The sequence below is a fragment of the Pelodiscus sinensis genome, chromosome 20 (genome assembly GCF_052426305.1).
Source record: "Pelodiscus sinensis isolate ZL-2025 chromosome 20, ASM5242630v1, whole genome shotgun sequence".
Taxonomy (NCBI): domain Eukaryota; kingdom Metazoa; phylum Chordata; order Testudines; family Trionychidae; genus Pelodiscus; species Pelodiscus sinensis.
In genome coordinates this window covers 26,020,474-26,041,473 of record NC_143071.1, presented here as the reverse complement: position 1 = coordinate 26,041,473, position 21,000 = coordinate 26,020,474, and the positions used below count along the sequence as shown (strand labels likewise).

Here is a 21,000-nt window from a genome sequence, read left to right as displayed (position 1 = left end):
ACAAAAGCACTGACTTCCTACTGAAAGAAATCAGTGCTTCCTGTGGAAATACTATGCTGCTCCCATTCAGGCAAAAATCCTTTTGTGCAAAAGGGCCAGTGTAGACAGCTCAGATTTTCAGATTTGAAAATGGCGATTGGGGCTTTTTTGCGGAAAAGCGCGTCTAGATTGGCACGGACGCTTTTCTGCAAAAGCACTTTTTGCGGAAAAGCATCCGTGCCAATCTAGATGCTCTGTTCTGAAAATGCTTTTAACGGAAAACTTTTCTGTTAAAAGCATTTCTGGAAAATCATGCCAGTGTAGACACAGCCCTCTAGTTTATTTTGCAGTCTGTGGAATTCTTCAACTCCTCTTTAAATGTAGTAATGGGGAAAGAGTCACTTCTATTTTGCTGTTCTGACTTTTGTATTTTCTAGTAACAGGGTTTTCTTTAAGTCTGTATATCTGTGATTTACTGAGTGGTTAATCAGTGAGCGGGCTGCCTAGTGGTGATCCACAGCAGGGGAAGAGGCTGCCTGGACTCCAACTGAGAAGCCCTACAAGTAAGTGGAGAGCGAGTTCAGACTCTGCATGTGGTGCAGACTTGATGATCAGAGACACAAACTGAGGCTTTGATTAACTAAATCTGTGCTTTTGGGAGTCTCTCAGTTTCTTCTTCTTGTGTTTACATGTGGATTGAACTGTTCAGGTCTTATTTTTGGCTTTCTCTTTGTTTGTTTTTGTTGTAACGCTAAAGACCATGTCTGTAGGTTGTAAAATTAGATTTTATAAAATCTTACAATGAACAGTTAATTCAATAAATTCATTTCTTTAGTTTCTTTTGGCACTTCTACACATGGATAGAAAAAAATCTGCATATGAATGGAAAAGTTTCGAAGGAATGTTGTTTACCCCCCATTCAGGTGCAACCAAGAGGCTTAACTGGTTCCTGTTAACCCTTTCCTTACCTGTGTGGGGTTCACATCCCGTTACTCAGTGCTTTGCCCAGTACCAACTGTGTGAAGCAAAACAGTGTTCATGGGCTGGCCCTTGTAGCTGTACAGCCTTATTGTAGTGGCATTCTAAGGCTATGTCTAGACTACATTCTTTTTTCGTGAAAGGGATGTAAATTAGACGTATCGCAATTGCTAATGAAGCGGGGATTTAAATCTCCCCCGCTTCATTAGCATAAAAATGGCTGCCGCTATTTTTCCGCACAGAGCTTTGTTGGAAAAAAGCACCAGTCTAGACGGTGATCATGCGAAAAATAAAGGCTTTTCCGAAAGATCCCTTATCCCTAGACTACAAAAAAGGGATGTAGTCTAGACGTAGCCTAAGGGAGTTGTGGAATTGTGTATAAAGGACTCTGAAAACACAGGGGCTGTGTCTAGACTGGCCAGTTTTTCCGGAAAATCAGCCACTTTTCCGGAAAAACTTGCCAGCTGTCTACACTGGCCGCTTGAATTTCCGCAAAAGCACTGACGATCTCATGTAAGATTGTCAAGTGTTCTTGCAGAAATACTAGGCTGCTCCTGTTCGGGCAAAAGTCCTTTTGCGCAAAACTTGTGCGCAAAAGGGCCAGTGTAGACAGCTCAGATTTGTTTTCCGCAAAAAAGCCCTGATCACGAAAATGGCGATCAGGGCTTTTTTGCAGAAAAGCACATCTAGATTGGCACAGATGCTTTTGCGGAAAAGCCGTGCCAATCTAGATGCTCTGTTCCGAAAATGCTTTTAACGGAAAACTTTTCTGTTAAAAGCATTTCTGGAAAATCATGCCAGTCTAGACGTAGCCAGGGTAAAACACACTGCCTTCCCTGAGGGGGCTTACGCCCACCAACAGAACAAAGCAAGGAAAACAGCTCTGGTGGAGATATCTATATTTAATGAGGACAACAAGGTAGGCAGGCTTGAGGAAGAAGAGGGTTTAAGGAGGGCTTTAAATAGTATTGGGAGGCGGAGGTAGGAAGTTGAGATTTGTTCCAAATTAATGATGGTACAAACCTAGGAGTGAGGCAGAGAAAAGGAGCAACAAGAAGAGAGGATAGGGAGCAGAGCTAGGAGCTGCAGGTGTAGCAAAAATTCAGCAATTTAGATAGGGCTGAAGGCAAAGACTGAACTTGGATTAGAGACAGTATAAAACAGGACGGTAGCACAGGTGGAATCTGGCGGGGCCTAGGGTGATGGGATGAACCATAAAGAGAGGAAAGCAGTTTCAGTAAAAGGCTAGATGAGCTGGAGAAGATGAGAGGGACAGAGAGGAAAAGAATAGTATTAATTATACAGAACAATGCACTACAGTACTGCCTCCTTCCGCCTTTCCGCCGTTTTACAATGCTGGATCAGCAGCTTTATCCCCATTTTACAGATCAATTAACTGAGGCATAAAGATGAAGGTGCCCAGGGTCACTCATTAACAGAACCCTCCCTGCCAGTCCAGTGTTCTACTAAGGTGCTTACTTACGCACTCATTGTTTTAGTCTCTAAACATCTCACCCACTTTGGGTTGTTTATCCTCACAATGCCCCTACCAGCTTGGGCTCAGAGACACAGAGCAACCTGCCCAACATCACTCAAGGAGAGGATGGTGGTATAAGGAAGAGAGCACTGGTCCCCCCCACTACCCATCCGTGGTAGTGCTCTAGTTGCTGGAACAGCCTGCCTATCCGTTAACTTATTCTGTGTCCAATGAGAGCAGGTGTAACAACCAAACTAAGCAAAAGAAATGTAGGTTGAACATTAGGAATATTCTGTTAGTGCCTGATCCTCCTCTCGCACTGGTTGTACACCAGTGGAGCCCCACTCCAGCTCTCTAGCTGGTATAAACTGCCATAGCTCAGCAGAGCTACACAGATCAACGCTACCTGTGGATTTAGCCCAAGGCTAACTTCCATAGGGTTGCCTCTGGCTTATTCCATTGTAAGTATTAAGTGACTGCAGAATTGGGCCCATAGAAGCTGGAATAGTTTCTCAAGGGAACTGGTGGAATACCCATCGGCTGTGTCTAGACTGGCAAGTTAAAAGCATTTCCGGAAAATCATGCCAGTGTAGACATAGCCACCATGTTGTAATAAGGCAAAACCCTAGGCTACGTCTACACAAGAACTCTTGTTCTTGCACAAGAACTCTTTTGCGGAAGGGTTCTTATGCAAAAAAATCTTGCACAAGAGCACGTCCACACTGCCATGTGCTTTTGCGCAAGAGCATCCATGGCAGTGTGGATGCTTTCTTGTGCAAGAAAGCTTTGATGGCCATTTTAACCATAGGGGCTTCTTGTGCAAGAAATTCATGTTGCCTGTCTACACTGGCCTCTTGTGGAAGAGCTCTTGCGCAAGAGGGCTTATTCCTCGTGGGGAGAGGAATAACTCTTCCGGAAGAAGCCCTGTTTTACAACGCTAAACTGTAAATTTACTTGCGCAAAAACGCGCGTGCAGTGTAGTCAGCAGGCAAGTTTTTGCACAAGAATGATTGTTCTAGCGCAAGAAGCTGCCAGTGTAGACACAGCCCTACAGAATAAAGCATTTGAGAACATATAGCAGGAAGCAATCTGCACTGGGAGCTGGCCACATGACCTACAAAGACTTGTCCAGGCATAGGAAGGTGAGAACCAGCTTTGTTTATGGACTCTCTCACTGGAACTCCCATAGCATGTATCCCCTGGCTACCCCAGTATTAATATTGATCCACCCCCTTAAGTACTGGCCAGTCCTTCCGCCTCAGCCACTGCACTTGGGCTGGAAAGAGCAGCTTCCTCTGGAGAAGCAGAAGAGGCTGGACTCTTCTCCTCAGCATCCCCTGCTTTGATGATCCTGACAGAGTTTTCTTTCTTCGAAAGCCAGAAAGCGGGGTAGAGCGGCTGAGCAAATTCACACTCAAACTTGTGTATCAGAGTCATGGTGTCCGAAGTGACGCCGTAGAAAGACAACGTGCCCTTGGGGTAGTCCAGATAGACCCCGACCCTGCGGAAGGCATCTGTTTTGAGGGGTGTCTCCACCTCACTGTGCCACGCAGAGAAGCCCTTGCCATTCCACTGGATGCTCCAGGAGAAGTTATTCCCCGAAATGCAGCCGTTGCTCTCTGCCCCCTTCCGGTCAATGCTTTTGTACGTCATCCCGACGTAAACGCCGGCTCCGCTTATTTCAGCCTCAAAGTAGTAGCGGCCCATGTACAAGCTCGTGTCTGACAGCACCTGGCGCCAGTGCTCGAATCTTTCGGGGTGGTCTGGGTAGCCGTGTTCCCAGGGGGTGGTGTTGGTCACTTTGCGGTTGTCCTCGAGGAGCCTGAGATATCTGTGGGCTGTGACTGGGTCAAACGTCAGCGGGCATGTGTCTAAATAGAAAAAACCTGTTACTGAAATGGTGAAAGAGGCCTCCCCAGTGGACAGTCTCCATGTTGGTTATCCCAAGGTATAAGCTATGGCTCCTGCTCCACTACTCTTCACACTCCATCACTAGGCATCTGAATTCCTTTGCATAGCCCAGGCAATTTCCCCGTGGATTAAAAGAAGTTGTGGTCATGCTGGTGTTTCAGCAGATAACAATTAAAATAACTAAGATACAGATAATCAAAGATAATCTACATAAACCAGGTCACTTTGGAAAGACCTCAGCGGCCAAAGCCCCGGTTCCCCAGCACCTGTCCGCTTTAGAGGCATTAATTCCCGTACTTACACTTGAGAAAGTCGCTCCTCGTCTCGGGGTCTGGAGCTGATACGCGGTGCCTGGATGGTACAATTGCAGACACCATCGTTTTGATCCCACAGTCGTCTTCACCAAGAAAGACAATGAGTGTGCGGTTAGTACTCCCAGAATTACCCTGCGAGTGTGTTTGAGGTGGGCAACCTATAAGTCCTGAACCCATAAAATCACAACTGCGGTGGCGAAAGTGAATAAAAAAAAGTTATTTGCTCCTTCCCATAACACAAGAACTAGGGTTCCCCAAATGAAATGAATAGGTAGCAGGTTTAAAACAAGCAAAAGGAAGTACCTTTTTACACAACACATAGTCAACCTGTGGAACTCATTGCCAGAGGATGTCGCAAAGGCCAAGATTACAACAGAGGGGTTCAAAAAAGAGCTAGATAAATTAATGCAGGCCAAATCTACCAATGGCTATTAGCCAAGAAGGCCAGAAATGGCATCTTTAGCCTGTGTTTGTCAGAGGCTGGAAATGGATGACAGGGGATGGATCACTTGATGATTATTCTATTCATTCCCTCTGGGACACCTGGCATTGGCCATTGTCAGAGGACAGGACACTGGGCTACATGGACCTTTGGTCCCACCCAATCTGGCTGTTGTTATATTTGTGCGCTGTGTAAAGAGTGAGTTTTTTTGATGTTATTAATAGGGTAAAGAACCAGCCATTTTGGGCACACACATTGGGCAACGCCATCCTTCAGTTCTCTGCATGTTGAGCATCTGAACAGCCCCTACCAGAACAGGATCTGGAATGGAGCCTGTGGCCTCTGCTGCAGTCATTTTCAATCTTTTTTCATGTGCAGAGCTCCCCAAAAACTGAATGGAGGGGCAGGCCCCTGTGGAAATCACGGAGCATCTGTGGTTCCCAGGGCTCCATGGCCCACAGGTTCCATGTCACTACACCACTGTAATACACATGACAATGTCAGTGTGATGCTGGCGTGGCTGAGATCAGGGTGAGGCCGATTGAAGGTGAGGGAAGTACAGTGCAGCAGAGTCACGTGCAAACAGTCCTCTGTGGAGCCCTTGCAGGTGGCTACTCCTGTCTCCCCTATGGCAAGGGGACACCCCTGGCAAGTTACTCCTGCCTAAAAGCAGCAGAAGGGCTGAAGAGGGGACGGGGTAGCTTCGTGCCTCAAATGCACAATAGGGCTGCACTTGGCCTGACTGCTCCTCATTCATGCCTGGCCTTGGTGCCTCCCTGGCCACTTGCACTGAAGCGTCAGAGAGTAGGTGTGAGGTGCATTTGAGGCCTAGCGCTGGACCACATTTATGCAGGCGCATGCACAGCCGAGTGCAGCAGCCTCCCAGTTCCTGCTACACACTAGGAAGGGCACTTCTGGCTGGCGTTGGACAGGCTAGGACATTTTCAGGACTTTGTGACGGCACTTTGCCCAGCTAAACTCAGCACACACGCCCCTCTCTGCACCTACGCGCTGTTCCATGCCCTTCCTTGCCAGGGGTGTCTCTGGTGTAAATACAATGGTATAAATACTCAAGCATGCCGAAATGGGAGGACGAGCAAACCCAGAGGAGAACAGACTCAAACTGCAAAGCCACCTGTGGAAACCCAAGCTGTGAAGCGGCTGCAGGTCAGTCCCAATGCAAGTAAAGTCCTTCATTTGGGGCGGGGGGAGACAAGAAACAGCCAGGCAGAAAGTCGAAGAGAGGTGAGAAATCAGCAGCAACTACCACGCTGTAGCCACTAACCGGCAGGACTAAAATCACAGGAGAATGGGAGAAGCAATAGTTTGAGATGGCAGAGACAAATTTCTATCCATTTGGGATGGGTGTGGCATCAACTCTACCAGTGCTGTGAAGGGACTCCCATTCTGACTGGGTAAGCGGGTTTTCCGGCTGATTTGCACTGCCGGGGTGTCACCGAGCAGCCAGATCCGACATGGAGGATAACTGTGGGCCATGTCTATAGAGCATTTGGAGATCCCTGGATAGATGGCAGTCGATTTGATGAAATTGCAGAACTCATTTATTCCAGCAAAAAAATCCATTTGCTGTAAATGCTACAACTCAGATTGAGTTACAGCCGCTAACCCAGCATTGACTCCACCTATGCTTCCCAAGGAAATAACTACAGTCCCTGGAGCTTCAGAGGGTAGCCGAGTTAGTCTGTGAGGGTATGTCTACACTTGCACCCTAGTTCGGACTAGGGATGCAAATGCAGGCATTCGGAATTGCTAATGAAGCACGGATTTAAATATCCCGCGCTTCATTAGCAAGATCTCGCTGGCGCGCTAGTTCGAACCAAAGCCCTTGGTTCAAACTAACGTTACTCCTCAAAAAATGAGGAGTAACGTTAGTTCGAACCAAGGGCTTTGGTTCGAACTAACGCATCCCGGCGCGCACTTTCACTTTTGCATCACTGTGATTCAAACTAGTGTGCCGGCGAGATCTTGCTAATGAAGCGCGGGATATTTAAATCCCTGCTTCATTAGCAATTCCGAATGCCTGCATTTGCATCCCTAGTCCGAACTAGGGTGCAAGTGTAGACATACCCGCACAGAAAAAACAACAAATGGGCTGGTAGCACTTTATAGACTAACAAAACATGTAGATGGGATCATGAGCTTTCGCGGGCACAACCCACTTCTTCAGATGACTGGAGTCATGAGTTGGGGATATGAGACTCATAACTGGGTGACTGAATTGATTCGCATGGGGGAAAAAGCCTGTTTCCTTGCTGGCACCATCAGCTCAGCCCTGATGACGTCCAGCCATGCAGCAAATAAGGCGGGATTGACCTTTGGTGCCCAACAGCTGGCAAGAGGGAACGCGATCACCCAGCAGCACATGAGCTTTGCTCTACTGGGGACAACAGGCCGGAGTTCGTATAAACAAGGAGGATTGACTAGAGCCAGCTGATCATGCTAATGCATGGGAGGGTGAGGAATTCAGCTGGACTGTGTCAGACTCATACTGATCAGATTTCTATTGTGCACTTAAAAGGCGTTAGGATGGCAGGCGAGATACTCTCCAGGCCTCTCCAAATAGTAAACCATTAACTGCTGGTTGTTTGCGTTGATCCTTTGAAAGAAAGACTGGGACAAAGTTAAACGGAAGGGAGAGGGGGAAATAGCCGGAAAGTTTATTCATTCGCTTGTTCTCTTTTCTAAACACAGTATTGTGCTTAAATAGAAACATCGCCCCCCACACACATCCTGGCACCAGCCCACTTTTCTCTCAGGCTTGGGCAGCCAGTAACATCGCAATCTCCACACCACAAACTGATACCAGAGGCCTCAGTGTGCACTCTTGCAAGCCCAGCCCAATGATCTCATTGCAGAGAGGAAGCGTTAGCTGCTGGGTTCTATTCCCTGGGGCATTCATTCCATCGGGGCCTCCCCTTTGCCTTCTGGGGACAGCGCGAAAGGGTTCATGCACACCCAGAGCTCATGCATTGAAGCAGCCATGAGACTCACCTTCCTTTGCAAAGTCCTGGAGCTTTTCCTTGTAGGAGGTTTGTACAAGCGCTAGCAAGTGATCTGTTGACTCCAAGATGACCTTTCTGATCGCTGACAGTTTATCTTTCAGGCCAATGTAAACACTGGGAAGCGCATCATCCCCTGTGCTCTTCTTGAACTCACTGTACTCCTGCCAAAAAAAAAATTCTCTATGTGTTCATTTTCCTCTCATATTTGGCTGACTTTGTACGAGATCCATCTCACCGCGAAGTTCCTAGCAAACTCCCAATTGACATTAGTGAGAGTAGACACTGACCTTTTCCATTCCATTGCAGCCTTGAAGTATTTAAATTCAGCTGATGCAGAAACCTTTATTATGGAAGATCTTGAAGATCAGGCAAAATATAAGGTTCATCAGACAAACTTTATGACTATAGAAGCTGAAGCGGAGGAGGAGGAGAAATCGCCTGACCTCACTCTAAGCTCCCCTGTACTGCGGGCATTAGAAAAATAAGAGCATGAGCCATAAAATAATGAGGGAAACAACACAGCCAGCATTCGTAATGAAATGACAAGGCTGGCTGTATGCTAATAATGCATCTCAGCCACTTTCAGGGGGAATGAAGCTAAAGGTGCAAGTTCTATCATCTTCACCCAGGAGTTTTACACACTTCGGGCTCAAACCATGCGGCCTTAGAGAGCCACAGAAACATTATCCTTGTTTAAAAACAAAGGTGAAAAAAATCTCCTTCTCTGTCTCCTCTTAGACGATTTCAGGGCACTTTAGGCCTGGGAGACACTTCCAACAATCCCAGTCTTACATTCCACAACCCAGGGAAGTCCAATCAGTTCGGAATGTAAATCTCCAATTCTGGGTATGGAAGACGAGGGCCAGTTCTAATGTTCTTAGAAGGCAGGACACCATTTTACAGTGCTACAATGGCATAAGAGTGTCCGATCATACTTCACACTTGCCCTAAGCTCCTCAAAGCAGAAACCAGTCTCCAGGCACACTCACCCACCCCTGCCTTTATAATGGAAAGGCCTTGCCCCTCATGGTACCTTAAGGAACAGGATGTCGCTGGTGTGGATGACCATCTTCTCCAGCCTGAGTTTATTCTCTTCCATGGCAGCACGTTTGTGTTCCAGATGAATCTTTATCCCGTTGGCTTGATTCACCGCCACACGCTCCTTCTCCTCTAAAAATCCCATGACGTCCGACTGGGCCATCCTGACAGCGTCCAACAGCTCCCCAAACTGCCCAGTCACCAGGCTCTTCACTTCGGAGATAGAACTCTACAGGGACAAAAGCCACCGCAATTGCCTTTTCCAGCTTCCCCTCCTGCCGTCCGCCCTGCTGGGTCCCCACTGCACCCTCCTGGCCAATGCATCGCGATGTGCAAACCACATGTGCTCGTCACTGTGGTGATTCCTCCAGAGCACAGAGGCAATAGCAGCCACCGCTAATCAGTGAATCCAGTCCCAGGGACTGGAACCCACAGCAGATTACTGCATGATCAGACGTTCCGAATTCTGAAAGCCCCCACTGCCCAAAGAGATGCCCCACATATATTTGCAATGGGCTCCCCAACCCTTTTCCAGCATTTTCTGGTCTCTCCCCCCGGCTCCACTCATACGCGCTCACACCCCCCGACAGTAGTTTAGTGCTGACTGATTGAGGGTCACAGCCAGGGAAATACAGAGAAGTGAAGTCAGCCTGTGGAACTGCTGGATACTGTTAAAAGGGCAACGTGCAAACCCAGTCAAAGCTGCAGCTGTTGGCAAGTTGACCTGAGGAGGGGAGGGCAGAGAAGTGGAAGGGCAAAAGAAGCCTGCACATGAAACCCAGTGTCTTCCCTTTCATTTTATTATAGGGGTTAGCTCACAGTAGACCGTACTCCTTCCCTAGTTATGCACTGTCCACACACAGGAAAGCCAGCCTAAACTGCTCCTTGATCGGTGAATCCCCCTCGTTTATTTGTCAGTAGGCGTGGAAGGGTTCGATTTGTATTGGTAGAGGAAAGGTCTACCAGTGTCAGGAAAGGTCCCTACACAGCACACACACAAACCACAAAAAGATATTTCCACCAGCACATCCCAAAGTTCACAGAGGGGCATGCCGCATGAGCACTTCTTGGTAGCGTGTGATTTACAGATGCTGATCACTTGTGTCCTAACGGTTCTCAAGCTTTAATTTTTTGACTCAACATCTGCTGCTATGAAATAATTCTTGTCAGACCCTCCCCATTGGCTGACACTTCCTGTAATTTCCCACAAGGGTAAACTTTTAAATGGATAAAAATGCTTAAAATAAATAGGAAATTATAAAAATAAAATGTGGCCACGTATATCGATCAGGATGGTGGCCAAGTGCTGAGACTTGCTGTGGAGGAGTAAGATTAGACTGTATGTAACAGGGGGACTCTCGAATGCCAACAGAGGGGGGAAAGCCACAGGAGGAATAAACTCTGTCCTATAATGAGCGTCCCATGTGAATCACAAAACAGAGACAGAGGCACTTCCAATGGATAACGGAGAAGGTAACACAATAAGAAAACAAATTAGGGCCAATTAAGGTCTGGGGGTGGGGAAGTGTCCAAAGCCTCCTCCTGCCTTGCCAGGAACACGTGGTGATTTGAAGTGTCACGTGCTGCTCGCAGGCTGGGGGGGGGGGGAGGGAAAAGGAGGCTTTGCGCGCTCCCGCCACCCCCAGACCAATCAGGGCCTGGGGGCGGAGGAGGTGCATGAAGCTTTCTCCACCCTGCCCCCGCCCTACAAGGAGCCTGCAGCACTTCAGAGTACCACGTGCTCCTTGCAGGGCCGGGGGAGTTTTCCCGCACTTCCCCGCCCCCACGCCCTGATTGGCCCGGGGGTGGGGGAGCGTGCCAAGTCTCTTCCAGGTCATGGGTGCCTAGTGGGAAGGGAGGGACAATGGGGCTCTCCCACCCCCAGACCAATTATGGTCTGGGGTGGGGTAGCCCTGCCCTGTCCTGTTTCGGCCCCACCCCTTCCTGTTTAGGCCCCGCCTCTTCCGGAGTGGCCCGGGGCTACTTCTAAAATTTTTGAAGTGGCCCCCGGGCAAAAATGATTGCCCACCCCTGACATAGAGGATACAACCCCACCTGCTTTGGGACTGGAGCCCTGCTGCTGGAAATGGAAATAAGGCAGAAGTAAAATACTGCCATGATTTCTACTCCACAGTCCCTAGGAGAAAAGTATCCTACAGCGCATGCAGAGCTTAGGATCTGTGCAGCAGGATGGCTACAGCCAGGCTGACTTAGGTCCATCCCACACTCCCTTGTCAATTAAACAAAAACCCCTCAGAGTTTCCAGATGATTAGAGTCCAAGGTATTTGAGCACCGAATCGCTATTTCTGCTCAGACTGCTTACACGAGGCAAGTTGCTGTGGAAGGTTGACCTGAGAACTCGTCCAGCAGTAGAAATTGGACCCATCCCACCCAATTATTTCACAGAAGCCATCGAGTGGCCACCAGGAGGCAATGGCTTTTCCCCTCGACTTGAAGCAGCCACCTAGGAATGAAGTGCTTCGTATCTCATTAGCCATGTCCTGGGGGGTTATTCTGGAATGACCAGGACTTGCCATGCAGAAAAATAACAACAGAGCCGTGCAATCTAGGGAAGCAGCTGTCGAGGTTGGACCATGGAGTGAAATCTGTGGAAATACGTGAGTATTATGGCCCCAGTGCTGCACCATTTCGAAAGGGTAACGATTAGTCACCTTTCCTAGTTGTTTCAGCCTGATACTGCTCTTTGGAAGCCTGTTTCCCTGTGGAGATGTGACTCAAAGACACCTCACGGAGGCAGCTGCATGATATCCTCAGACAATGGTTCTGGGGTGACTCTCCACCACAGACGCCCACGCAAAGCTGATCCTGCCCTGGAATAGCGAAATCTTTTGGCATTAGCAAGCGTTCCCCCGCAAGATGAACAAATCCGTTTGGATCAGAGTCAAACCAGCCTAAAAATCTCCCCTGCAATTCAAAAAAGGCCTGAACTTCGGTGGAGTTTTCCAGCTTTTGATGTTGATGCATTTTCATGATGACATGACCTCTGGGTGTTATGATTCTGTCCAGCCAGGACCCCACCCTGTCTTTTTATAGTCACTTTTCAGGGTAAAGCTGCACTCCAGGGCTGGGGAGGGAGTTTGAACTGTGAAGCTGAGGCTACGTCTACACTGCAGCCCTTAGAGACAATGCAAATGAAGCGCTCATTAGCATTTGTCGCACTTTCATTTGCATATCTCTGCTGGTGCTTTTTGCAGAAGAGGTTTTTGTGCAAAAACAAGCAGTGCAGACGGGGTTATTTTGCGCAAAAAAAACCCCTTTGCACACGATCCCTTATGCCTCAAAAAAGGAGGTATATAGGATCTTGCACAAAAAGAGGGGGTTGCATAAAACAGCCCCATCTACACTGCTTGTTTTTGCACAAAAACCTCTTCCACAAAAAGCATCGGCAGAGATATGCAAATGAAAGCGTGACAAATGCTAATGAGCGCTTCATTTGCATTGCCTTTGCCGACAAAAGGCTGCAGTGTAGACGTAGCCTGAGATGTGATCTGAGCTTGTCCAAAGAATTTGGGCCTCAGTATCCCTGTGTAGCCCACAGGTGAACGTTTATTACTGGCTCTGTGCTCAGTCCCCAGAGGAAATGAGTTAGTTACAGCCCATGTAGGGAGCTTGAGCTCTGCAGTCATGGCACAAGCTTTTAGCTCTCAGAATCCGCAGTCCAGTCTTTAGCGTGAGCCAAAATGGCCGCTGTCGCAGCCGCTTAGCCCCCACGCTCGTCCACACTAAACTCATATTCAGCTTTGCCTGTGCTGAGCTGCTGAGGTGGACTTGGAGGAATTCACGGGGCTATTTCTCATGCACCAGTACGGATTGCTCCATGAATCAACACGGTTGCCTTTATGACAGTGCAGTGTCCTGTGTAGGGGCTTCATGGTACGGATACAAAAGACCTGGCATGAAATCCTGGCCCCCTGAGGTCAATAGGAGTTGTGCCATCCATTTCCCTCCTGATCCGCACCCAGAAGACCTTACAGTCTAATTTGCGGCATGAAGCAGTAAGTGCAGGGTAACAATCAACGGGAGAAGATATTTGGGCAAGGAAGGTCACAGACTTTAATAATACAGTCCTGCCACTGTGCAGCAGGCAAGGGGGCATCTTAATGTTTCAGTTCAGCGGGGCTGTTTTATTTAGTCAGTGGCTCAGTACTCAGTGGTGTAAATCTCTCTATCTGAGGTATTTATCTGTCATATAGACTCATAGACTTTAAGGTCAGAAGGGACCATTATGATCATCTAGTCTGACCCCCTGCACAGTGCAGGCCACAGAATCTAACCCACCCCTCTTAGAATAATCCTCTCACCTATATCTCAGATATTGAAGCCTTCAAATACTTTGAAGGCCCCAACATGCAGAGAGTCCTTCAGCTGTGACCTGTGCCCCATGCTACAGAGGAAAGCGAAAAACCTCCAGGGCCTCTGCCAATCTATCCTGGAGGAAAATTCCTTCCCGACCCCAAATATGGCGATCAGCTAAACCCTGAGTGTGTGGGCAAGACTCACCAGCCAGACACCCAGAAAGTTCCCTATAGCAACTCCTATCATCCCTCCATTGACCTATTTCCAACTGATAATGAATGGTCAATTAGTTACCAAGATCATGTTATTTCATCCAACCATCCCCTTATCATAGAATCATAGAACTGGAAGAGACCCCAGAAGGTCGTCAAGTCCAGCCCCCCACTCTAGGCAGGACCAATCCCATCTAAATCAACCCGGCCAGGGCTTTGTCAAGCCGAGACTTAAACACCTCTAGGGATAGAGACTCATATCTAAGCTCCTCACCATTTTCAATACATTGGTCCTCACAACACTTCTCAGAAGTAAAACAATGTTATTCTCCCTGGTGTACAGTTTGGAAACAGAGCTAGAGGGAGACTGGGTGTGTCTACACTGCACCGTTATTTCGAAATCACTAGCATTATTTCAAAATAACAATGTGAGCAGCTACACAGCCATTCCGTTATTTCGAAATAATGGACAGCTTATTCCGAAATCTGTAAACCTCATTCTACGAGGAATACACCTATTCCAAAACAGCTATTTCAAAATAAGGCGTGTGTAGACGCTCCACTGCTGCTATTTTGAAATAGCCCTTCACCAGGGCCATTCTAAGTTATTCCTCCCCAGTGCCTCCTGGGGCTCTAAATCGAGATAGCACATCGACGTTAGGGAAGCCAGCCTCGGACTCATTTTGAGGCTTCCCTGCAGCGTAGACGTGCTATTTCGAAATAAGATATTTCGGAATACCTGTTCCTGAATAGCTTATTTCAAAATAAGCATGCAGTGTAGACGTACCCTAAGTGCCTTCCTGGGGTCACACAGGAAGTCTGTGGCAGAGCAGGCCGAGTCTCGCATTAGTTTCCTACACAACCCTTCTTTGCTAAATCAGCACAGGTCCATCCAGCTTGACCCGTTGTGATTACCTTGCTTCCTGTTGGCCTCACAGAAGAGGGTTTTAAAGGAGCGTCAGTAGCAGCTTGGGGACAGAGAGGAGAGGACCAGCCATGCCTCAGAGGCAGCATGGAACAGGCATGGAGACATCCGTGCATGACAGGGGCATGGAGGCTACATACATTTCACACATACAGGAGCATAAGACTGTTATCCAGGCTCCTGTTAAATGTCATATGGATGACAATATGCATGCCACTATTATGGGTGAAGTTTAGTCTGAGAAAGAAAAATAACCCAAGTTCTGTCCTTACCACTATAGACTGCGTGTTAGTCTTCAGCTTGACAATTGCATTTTCAGCAGACTTCAGTTTCCAATCATACTCCGCTTGGGTCTGCAGAAGTTCGCTCTGAGAATGGATGAAGCAAGTGTTAACAATACGTTCTCTCCATGATCAGCCAGGATAGTGGGGGAGGGGTTGTGAACCTCTACAACTGGTTTTGGGGCACCCAAAAGCAGCTGAAGCCCATGCATTTTCCCATGGACAAGAGCAATACACAGGCTCACAGCCCTCTGGGCATTCTTATTAGCCTTTGTTTGATATAGGGAGTGCGTCATCTTTTTTCTGCATCTGAAGAAATTAGATCTTGGGACTTAATCAGAAATCCTGGAACATTTCTAGAACCAAATTTGAAGCAAAACTTTACAAAGTTCTGAAAGACATTTCCCTCTTCACTTCTGGGGTCTAATTCTGCTCTCGTTTTTCACGCTTGTTTAACTCCACCGACTTCTGTGGAGTTACTCCTGATTTAAAACCATGTAAATAAGTGGAGAATCAAGACCTTTAGCTTCACACGTGGGATCGAGCCAGAATGTTAAAAATCTTACAGAAAAGGCTGTTTTCGTGACTTTTCTTATCTAATTTTGAAAACCCCATCGATTCAGAGAAGGAGCCAAACTTTGGGTTTATCCAGGGCAATTCTAAACTTCTGAGGGCCAGCCAGGACTAACCAAAACAAGAGAGTCTGATTTTTTTATTGGAATGTTTAATTGCCTGTGGAACTCTCTGCCACATGATAATGAAGACTAACAGTTAGTTAAATTGAAAAGAGACTTAGACATCTACAAATAAGACCATATGTAGTTATGTGAGATTACTCAGCACCCAGTGGTTCCTACCGCTCAAAGTGTGAGGTGCTGGACACTTTGGAAAATCTAATCTCTTCACTTAGATGCCTAGTTGGAACTTGAGCTGACCCTATATGCCTGCAACAGAGTTGACCATTCATCAAAGCCTCCCATGGATGTCTCAGAATTTGGGTCCCCGATAATGTAAGCCATAGGGATTATTCACCAAAGCCTCCTGTGCTTTGGTCCTTTGGGTGTCTGCCATGCCCTGTGCATCAAAGGAGAAAGATATTCCACAGCCCATTCCAGGCCACATACTTTATCTCCGTTGCAATCAGCCCACACACACCCAGGAGAGTTGGTGTCATAGGTGTGAATGGTACTGAGATTTGAGAGGTTTTAAATGGAGGAAGAGCAGGGAAAGAACCTGCTGAATGCAAGATAATCAGAAAAGGGGTTAAATTCAGACGGGCTCTGAGCCCTTTGAAATCAGCAGTGGAACCATGGAGTCGGCTAGTCGACTAACCAACAAGCCTAGGCATATTGGTTAATCTAGTCGATTACTCTCATTTCCCACCCCCTTTGCTGTCTCTGCATCAGAAGCAGCAGGGGGGAGCAAGACCCGGTGCTGGGGGAAGCCGGCTTAGAAGCTGGTTCCCCTCAGCACCACCTCTGTGATGCTGCCTGGTGTACCCCTCCACCCCATTTTGCTGCCTCTATCAGAGGCGCAGTGTGAGGGACAGGAGAACAGGGGAGGCTGCCATAAAGCAGCCTCTGCGGGTGATGGGCCCAGACTCGCTGCAGGCAGCAGCAGCCCCATTACATGGAGGGTCCAGCAGCAGCCCCAGTCCGTGGAGGGTCCCAGCAAAGAGGGCACTGGTGCTGGAGCAGCCTGTCTGCAGCCAGCCCGGGCTGCTGCTGACAGAGGCTGCTTCATGGCAACCTCCCCCACTCTCTTCCCCCCAGCAGCCTCTGTCCATGGGGAGCTAAGACCCCCGCAAACAGGGGCTGCTGTCACCCTGCGCTGTTGGCCTGTATCAGAGGCAGCAACGTGGAGCAGCAGGCAGCCGGTCCATGAGGGGAGCTGTTTTTTAGACTGGCTCCCTTCTCGGACCCTTGCGGGGTGGCAGGGGGCCTCCTAGGAGTGGGGTTGGAGCGCATTGGCTGTTCCCCTCCGGAGACAATAGAATAGTCGAGTAACCGCTAACAATGCATGCGGCTAGTGGGCTATCCCATTACCCCAAAGCTAACATCCCTAGCTGGGTTTGGGGATGCTAATCTAAAGCCTCTGACTTCCAGAATAGTCCCTGGCTGTCAGATCCCATGGTGGCATGTCGGAACAAGAGGAACGGTTACTTCACAGATGCGGTGAGGACGACCGGGGAACGCTAAGCTGTGATTCACTGCAGCTGCCAGGACATGGACTTTACTCACAGCAACAGCCAGTCACCTGGGACTGGAAAGGGTGAGTGCAAAGTGGGAGAGGAGGGAGGCACCCCAGGGGGAGAAGCAAACTGGAAAGGGACTTCCCTTACTCACCAGTGCAAGCTTCCCCATGCAAGCAGTCCTGCTGGTTTTGTATTCGCGAGGATACCACCTACAATTAGGCACCTCTACCCACCCCACCCCCGCCTTTCCCCACAACACGCCCATGTGTCAGAAGATAAATGTATCAAACGCACCTAGGTGACTTGGGATCCTAGATCCCAGTTTCCAGTGACAAATGGCCAGGACGTAAAAGGGATTCAGGCACCTAAAGAGCCAGTGGAATGGGTTAGTGGACTTTTCCAAAGTACCCCAGCTCCCACTGAAATCCCCCCAAGGGTTCATAGCCTCCTGTTCAAAACTGCCCCTAAGCCACCTTTGCAAATGGGACTTGGGCACCTGAGTCCTGCAGGCGTGTTAGCAAGTTTACCTCATTGCCTCATTTCAAACCAGGAAACCTTTAGCCCAGTCACAGTCTAAATAAATCAACAGCATTTTAACAACCTTCCGGAGCAGGTAGGGCACCAGCTACCAGGGCTGGAACACCTTCCCCCACAAGCCCCGGCCCGGGAATGGGAAGGGAAGGTAAATGCACGTAGCTAAGATCTGACTTTCACTCAGGAGAGGAAGAAGGAACTCCGTGTGCAGAGTCAGTACTGGACGCCCACACTCACAGCTTCTGGCAAAACCAGTCAGTCACTATTACGTACTATCGCTTCAGGTAAAAGCCCGGAGCTTTTACTCAGTTCTTTCTATGTCAGTGTGCCCGCCTCACCCTCTGAGTGGGCTATACTCCTTTGTGACTCAGTTGGCCCCAGTTCTGAGCTCAGACTTAGAAGATCAGTGAGTCACACCCACTCGGCACAATGGGGTAGGATATGGTTAATGTCTCAGGCCCTGGAGAATCTGGACCATTGATATTAATGGGGTTTCTCCTGCTTTCCCCCAGTGTGTGAGTGATGGTTTTGCCAGGGGAGAACCTGCGGATTTGGCCCACAGACAGGAAAAACAAATCCCTCTTTGGTATAAAGTACAAGGAACTGCTTAAGGAAACCAACAGCCCGACGTGGCTGCAGACCAGACAAGACCCACGGCCCCCCTCCATTATCATAGCTTCAGTCCGGAGTAAATGTCGGGCCCACCCTGTGCCTATGTCCCTTGGCATCCCGATCGCTCTGTTCCAATAAACGCCAGGCAGTGACTCACCTCATTGGCCTTCCTGGCTGCCTCGCAGGTGAGCAAGTTGTGCCCCTTGTGCGCTTCGGCCAGGCACTCCTCGCAGACACAAACCAGGTCGGTCTGGCAGAACCACCCCAGCGGGCCCCTGTGAGCCTCACAGGTCTGTAGGTCAACGTCCTTCGCGGGGTCCATCAGCTTGTGTCTCTGCAGCCTGCTGTTCTCCAGGTGAGGCCGGAGGTGGTCCTCGCAGTAATTCACCATGCAGGTCAGGCAGGACTTCACGGCCGGGGCCTTCTGCGCCATGCAGAAGTCACACAGGATCCCTTGCCCATCGTCTTGCTCCGGAGAGCCGGCCGGGCCCACTGCTGTCTCAGGGCCAGTTACAATCAAACCGCCCTGCAGCTCAGGCTCTGGGCTAGTGGATCCTGGGCTTTCGAGGCCATTTCTCTCTGGACCCTCATTTTTCTCACCTGGCAAGTCTCTGCCCTCGCAGACCTGAGGTCCCATTGCCTTAGGGGCAGGGCCACCTAGTACCAATTCCCGGGTCAGCCCTCCTGGAGCAGTATAGTCGCAGTCAGCCATTCCCCGCTGCTCTGCCTTCTGAGGTGCGCACAGCCCAGGCAACAGCCCAGAGGAGGAGGAATGAGAGAAAGTGACGCACCTGAACTCACCCAACTGCCTGGAGCGGTTAACTCTTTCCAAACGCGCAGTCAGAGCCGGGCAGCTAACAGCTGTGTGAGCTCGAAGCGCGGCTGCTCCTTCCAGCTGTGGTTCTTGTCACTGCCCCTGTCTCAAACCTCCCTCCTCCCGCTCCGACTGGCTGTCCTCAGACCGTAGAGCCCCAGCTGGTTGGGAAGCTTTTCTTTCCCTCCCAAAATGTCACATTTTCACCAGGAACCCTGGAAAGTTCAGCTGAAAACTGCTGAAAATAAACAGAAAAAAATGGGTTTGGGGTTTCCAACAAAAAACGTCACAAATTTTCAAGGAAAGGAGACCCCCTTCTGCAGAAACTTTCCTTTAATATTCAGATTTCCAGTGCAAAAAAAAAAATGGTGATTAAAAATGTTGGCTCCTGTAGACTGACAAAAAGGTACAATTAATAGAAAACCAAATCTTAGTGTTCCTCCTGCATGGATGGCAAAACTCTCATTGAACGGATCAAATCAGAAGGCCTTGCTGAGTTTTTTAGTCAAATGGAATTGTGACTGAGCAAGGGCTGATGAAAATCTGATTGGGACAGCCAGGATTTGGCCCATTAACCATATTTAGTACGGATTTCTTCTTGCAACCTCTGAGCTAGGTCTCTCCAAAAGGCTGTTATCAGGCAGAGATGGTTTAGGATCTTTCTGCACAAAATATTAGCTCATGCCCATTTTGGCTTTTAGCCCCTGCTTGGCTCAGGGGCAACACAGCCAATACAGCGTGAGTCTCAGTTGTATCCTGTGAGCACCTATAATGCAGCTAAATGCCGCTTTTCTCCTGTGTTCTTCCCCTTCCTCTGTTCAGAAAGGCAAAGGTAAAAAAGGTGAAACCGGTTCCTTCACAAGCTTGTGGGTGACAGAGCCTTGAAATAAGGGAGATTCCACTCACATGGCATCCCCTTTTTGGCTGGGAGGATGAAGTCAGCATCTTGGCGACTCCAGGATGGTTTTACATCTTTCTCTGTATCTGATTGGTTACTCTGCCATTTTTTTCCGGAAGAAGATATGCAAATCGCACTGGCATTTGCGTATCTTCTTCCGATTCTTTTTGCGGAAAGAGGTTTTGCCGATATTTGGCCCTGTGTAAAAGGGCCCAAATGTTGAGAAAAAAACCCTCTCTCACAAGACCCTTTAAACCTCGATTTATGAGGAATAAGGGGTCTTGCGAATGAGGGTTTTTTTCTGACATTTGGGCCCAGGGGCCAAATATCAGCAAAACCTCTTCCACAAAAAGAATTGGAAGAAGATGTGCAAATGCCAGTGCGATTTGCAAATCTTGTTCCAGAAAAAAAACAGCAGTGTAGCCATAGCCTGAGGCAACACTATAGCAGAGGCCTGCCAGGAAGGGGGAACGACAACTCTGATGTTTAAAAATCTCACCTTGCAGATTTACACTTGTTGAAACCTGCAAGCGACCTGTGCCCCATGCTGCAGAGGAAAGTGAAAAAAACCCCAAGTCTCTGCCAATCTGACATGGAGGAAAATTCCTTCCTGGCCCCAAATATGGCTGCCAATTAGACCCTGAGCATGTGAGCACAACCCACACGCCAGACACCTGGAAAAGAATTCTCTGGAGTAACTCTGAGCCCTCCCCACCTAGTGATGAAGGGCACACTCACTCAGGAAGGAGAACTCCTTATGGTCTGCAACCAGCTCTTGCCAAGATTTTAGAGGTTTTTTTAAAAAAAGCTATTAAGCTACAGTGTGAAGGCAGGTGCAAGTGCTAAGATATAATATGATGCTTTCCATAGTGGCTTGGAATTGTTCTTTCTCATATTGAACTTATAAATAGGGAACATTCCTGCACCCCCAGCATGCGGCCACCTCTTGGGTGAAGCACATATGCTGCTCCACAATGCCATGTTGCAGGCTAAGGCAGGAAGTGAGGAAGACTATTGAATCCTATGGAAATTTTGCCCTTTGTGGCAAGA

General features: G+C 48.6%; 1 protein-coding gene across 1 annotated transcript; it reads right to left on the bottom strand.

Annotated features, from left to right (window-relative positions):
• Nucleotides 1–744: 744 nt before the first annotated feature.
• Nucleotides 745–19,071, bottom strand: TRIM16 (tripartite motif containing 16). The gene is made up of 6 exons (XM_006118704.5): nucleotides 18,396–19,071; nucleotides 14,890–14,985; nucleotides 9,158–9,391; nucleotides 8,114–8,285; nucleotides 4,647–4,742; nucleotides 745–4,305 (listed from the first exon to the last, which is right to left on the bottom strand). The coding sequence occupies exons 1-6, from the start codon at nucleotides 18,948–18,950 to the stop codon at nucleotides 3,668–3,670; spliced, it is 1,791 nt and encodes a 596-aa protein (XP_006118766.3). The 5' UTR covers nucleotides 18,951–19,071; the 3' UTR covers nucleotides 745–3,667.
• Nucleotides 19,072–21,000: the final 1,929 nt, after the last annotated feature.

Excerpts from the sequence above, each read along its gene's own strand:
- TRIM16 (XM_006118704.5), bottom strand. The coding sequence starts at position 18,950 with ATGGCTGACTGCGACTATACTGCTCCAGGAGGGCTGACCCGGGAATTG. Across the intron at positions 14,986-18,395 it reads CAGCCAGGAAGGCCAATGAG|AGCGAACTTCTGCAGACCCA; the intron begins GTGAGTCACTGC and ends ATCCATTCTCAG. Across the intron at positions 8,286-9,157 it reads GCGACATCCTGTTCCTTAAG|GAGTACAGTGAGTTCAAGAA; the intron begins GTACCATGAGGG and ends TTTTTTTGGCAG.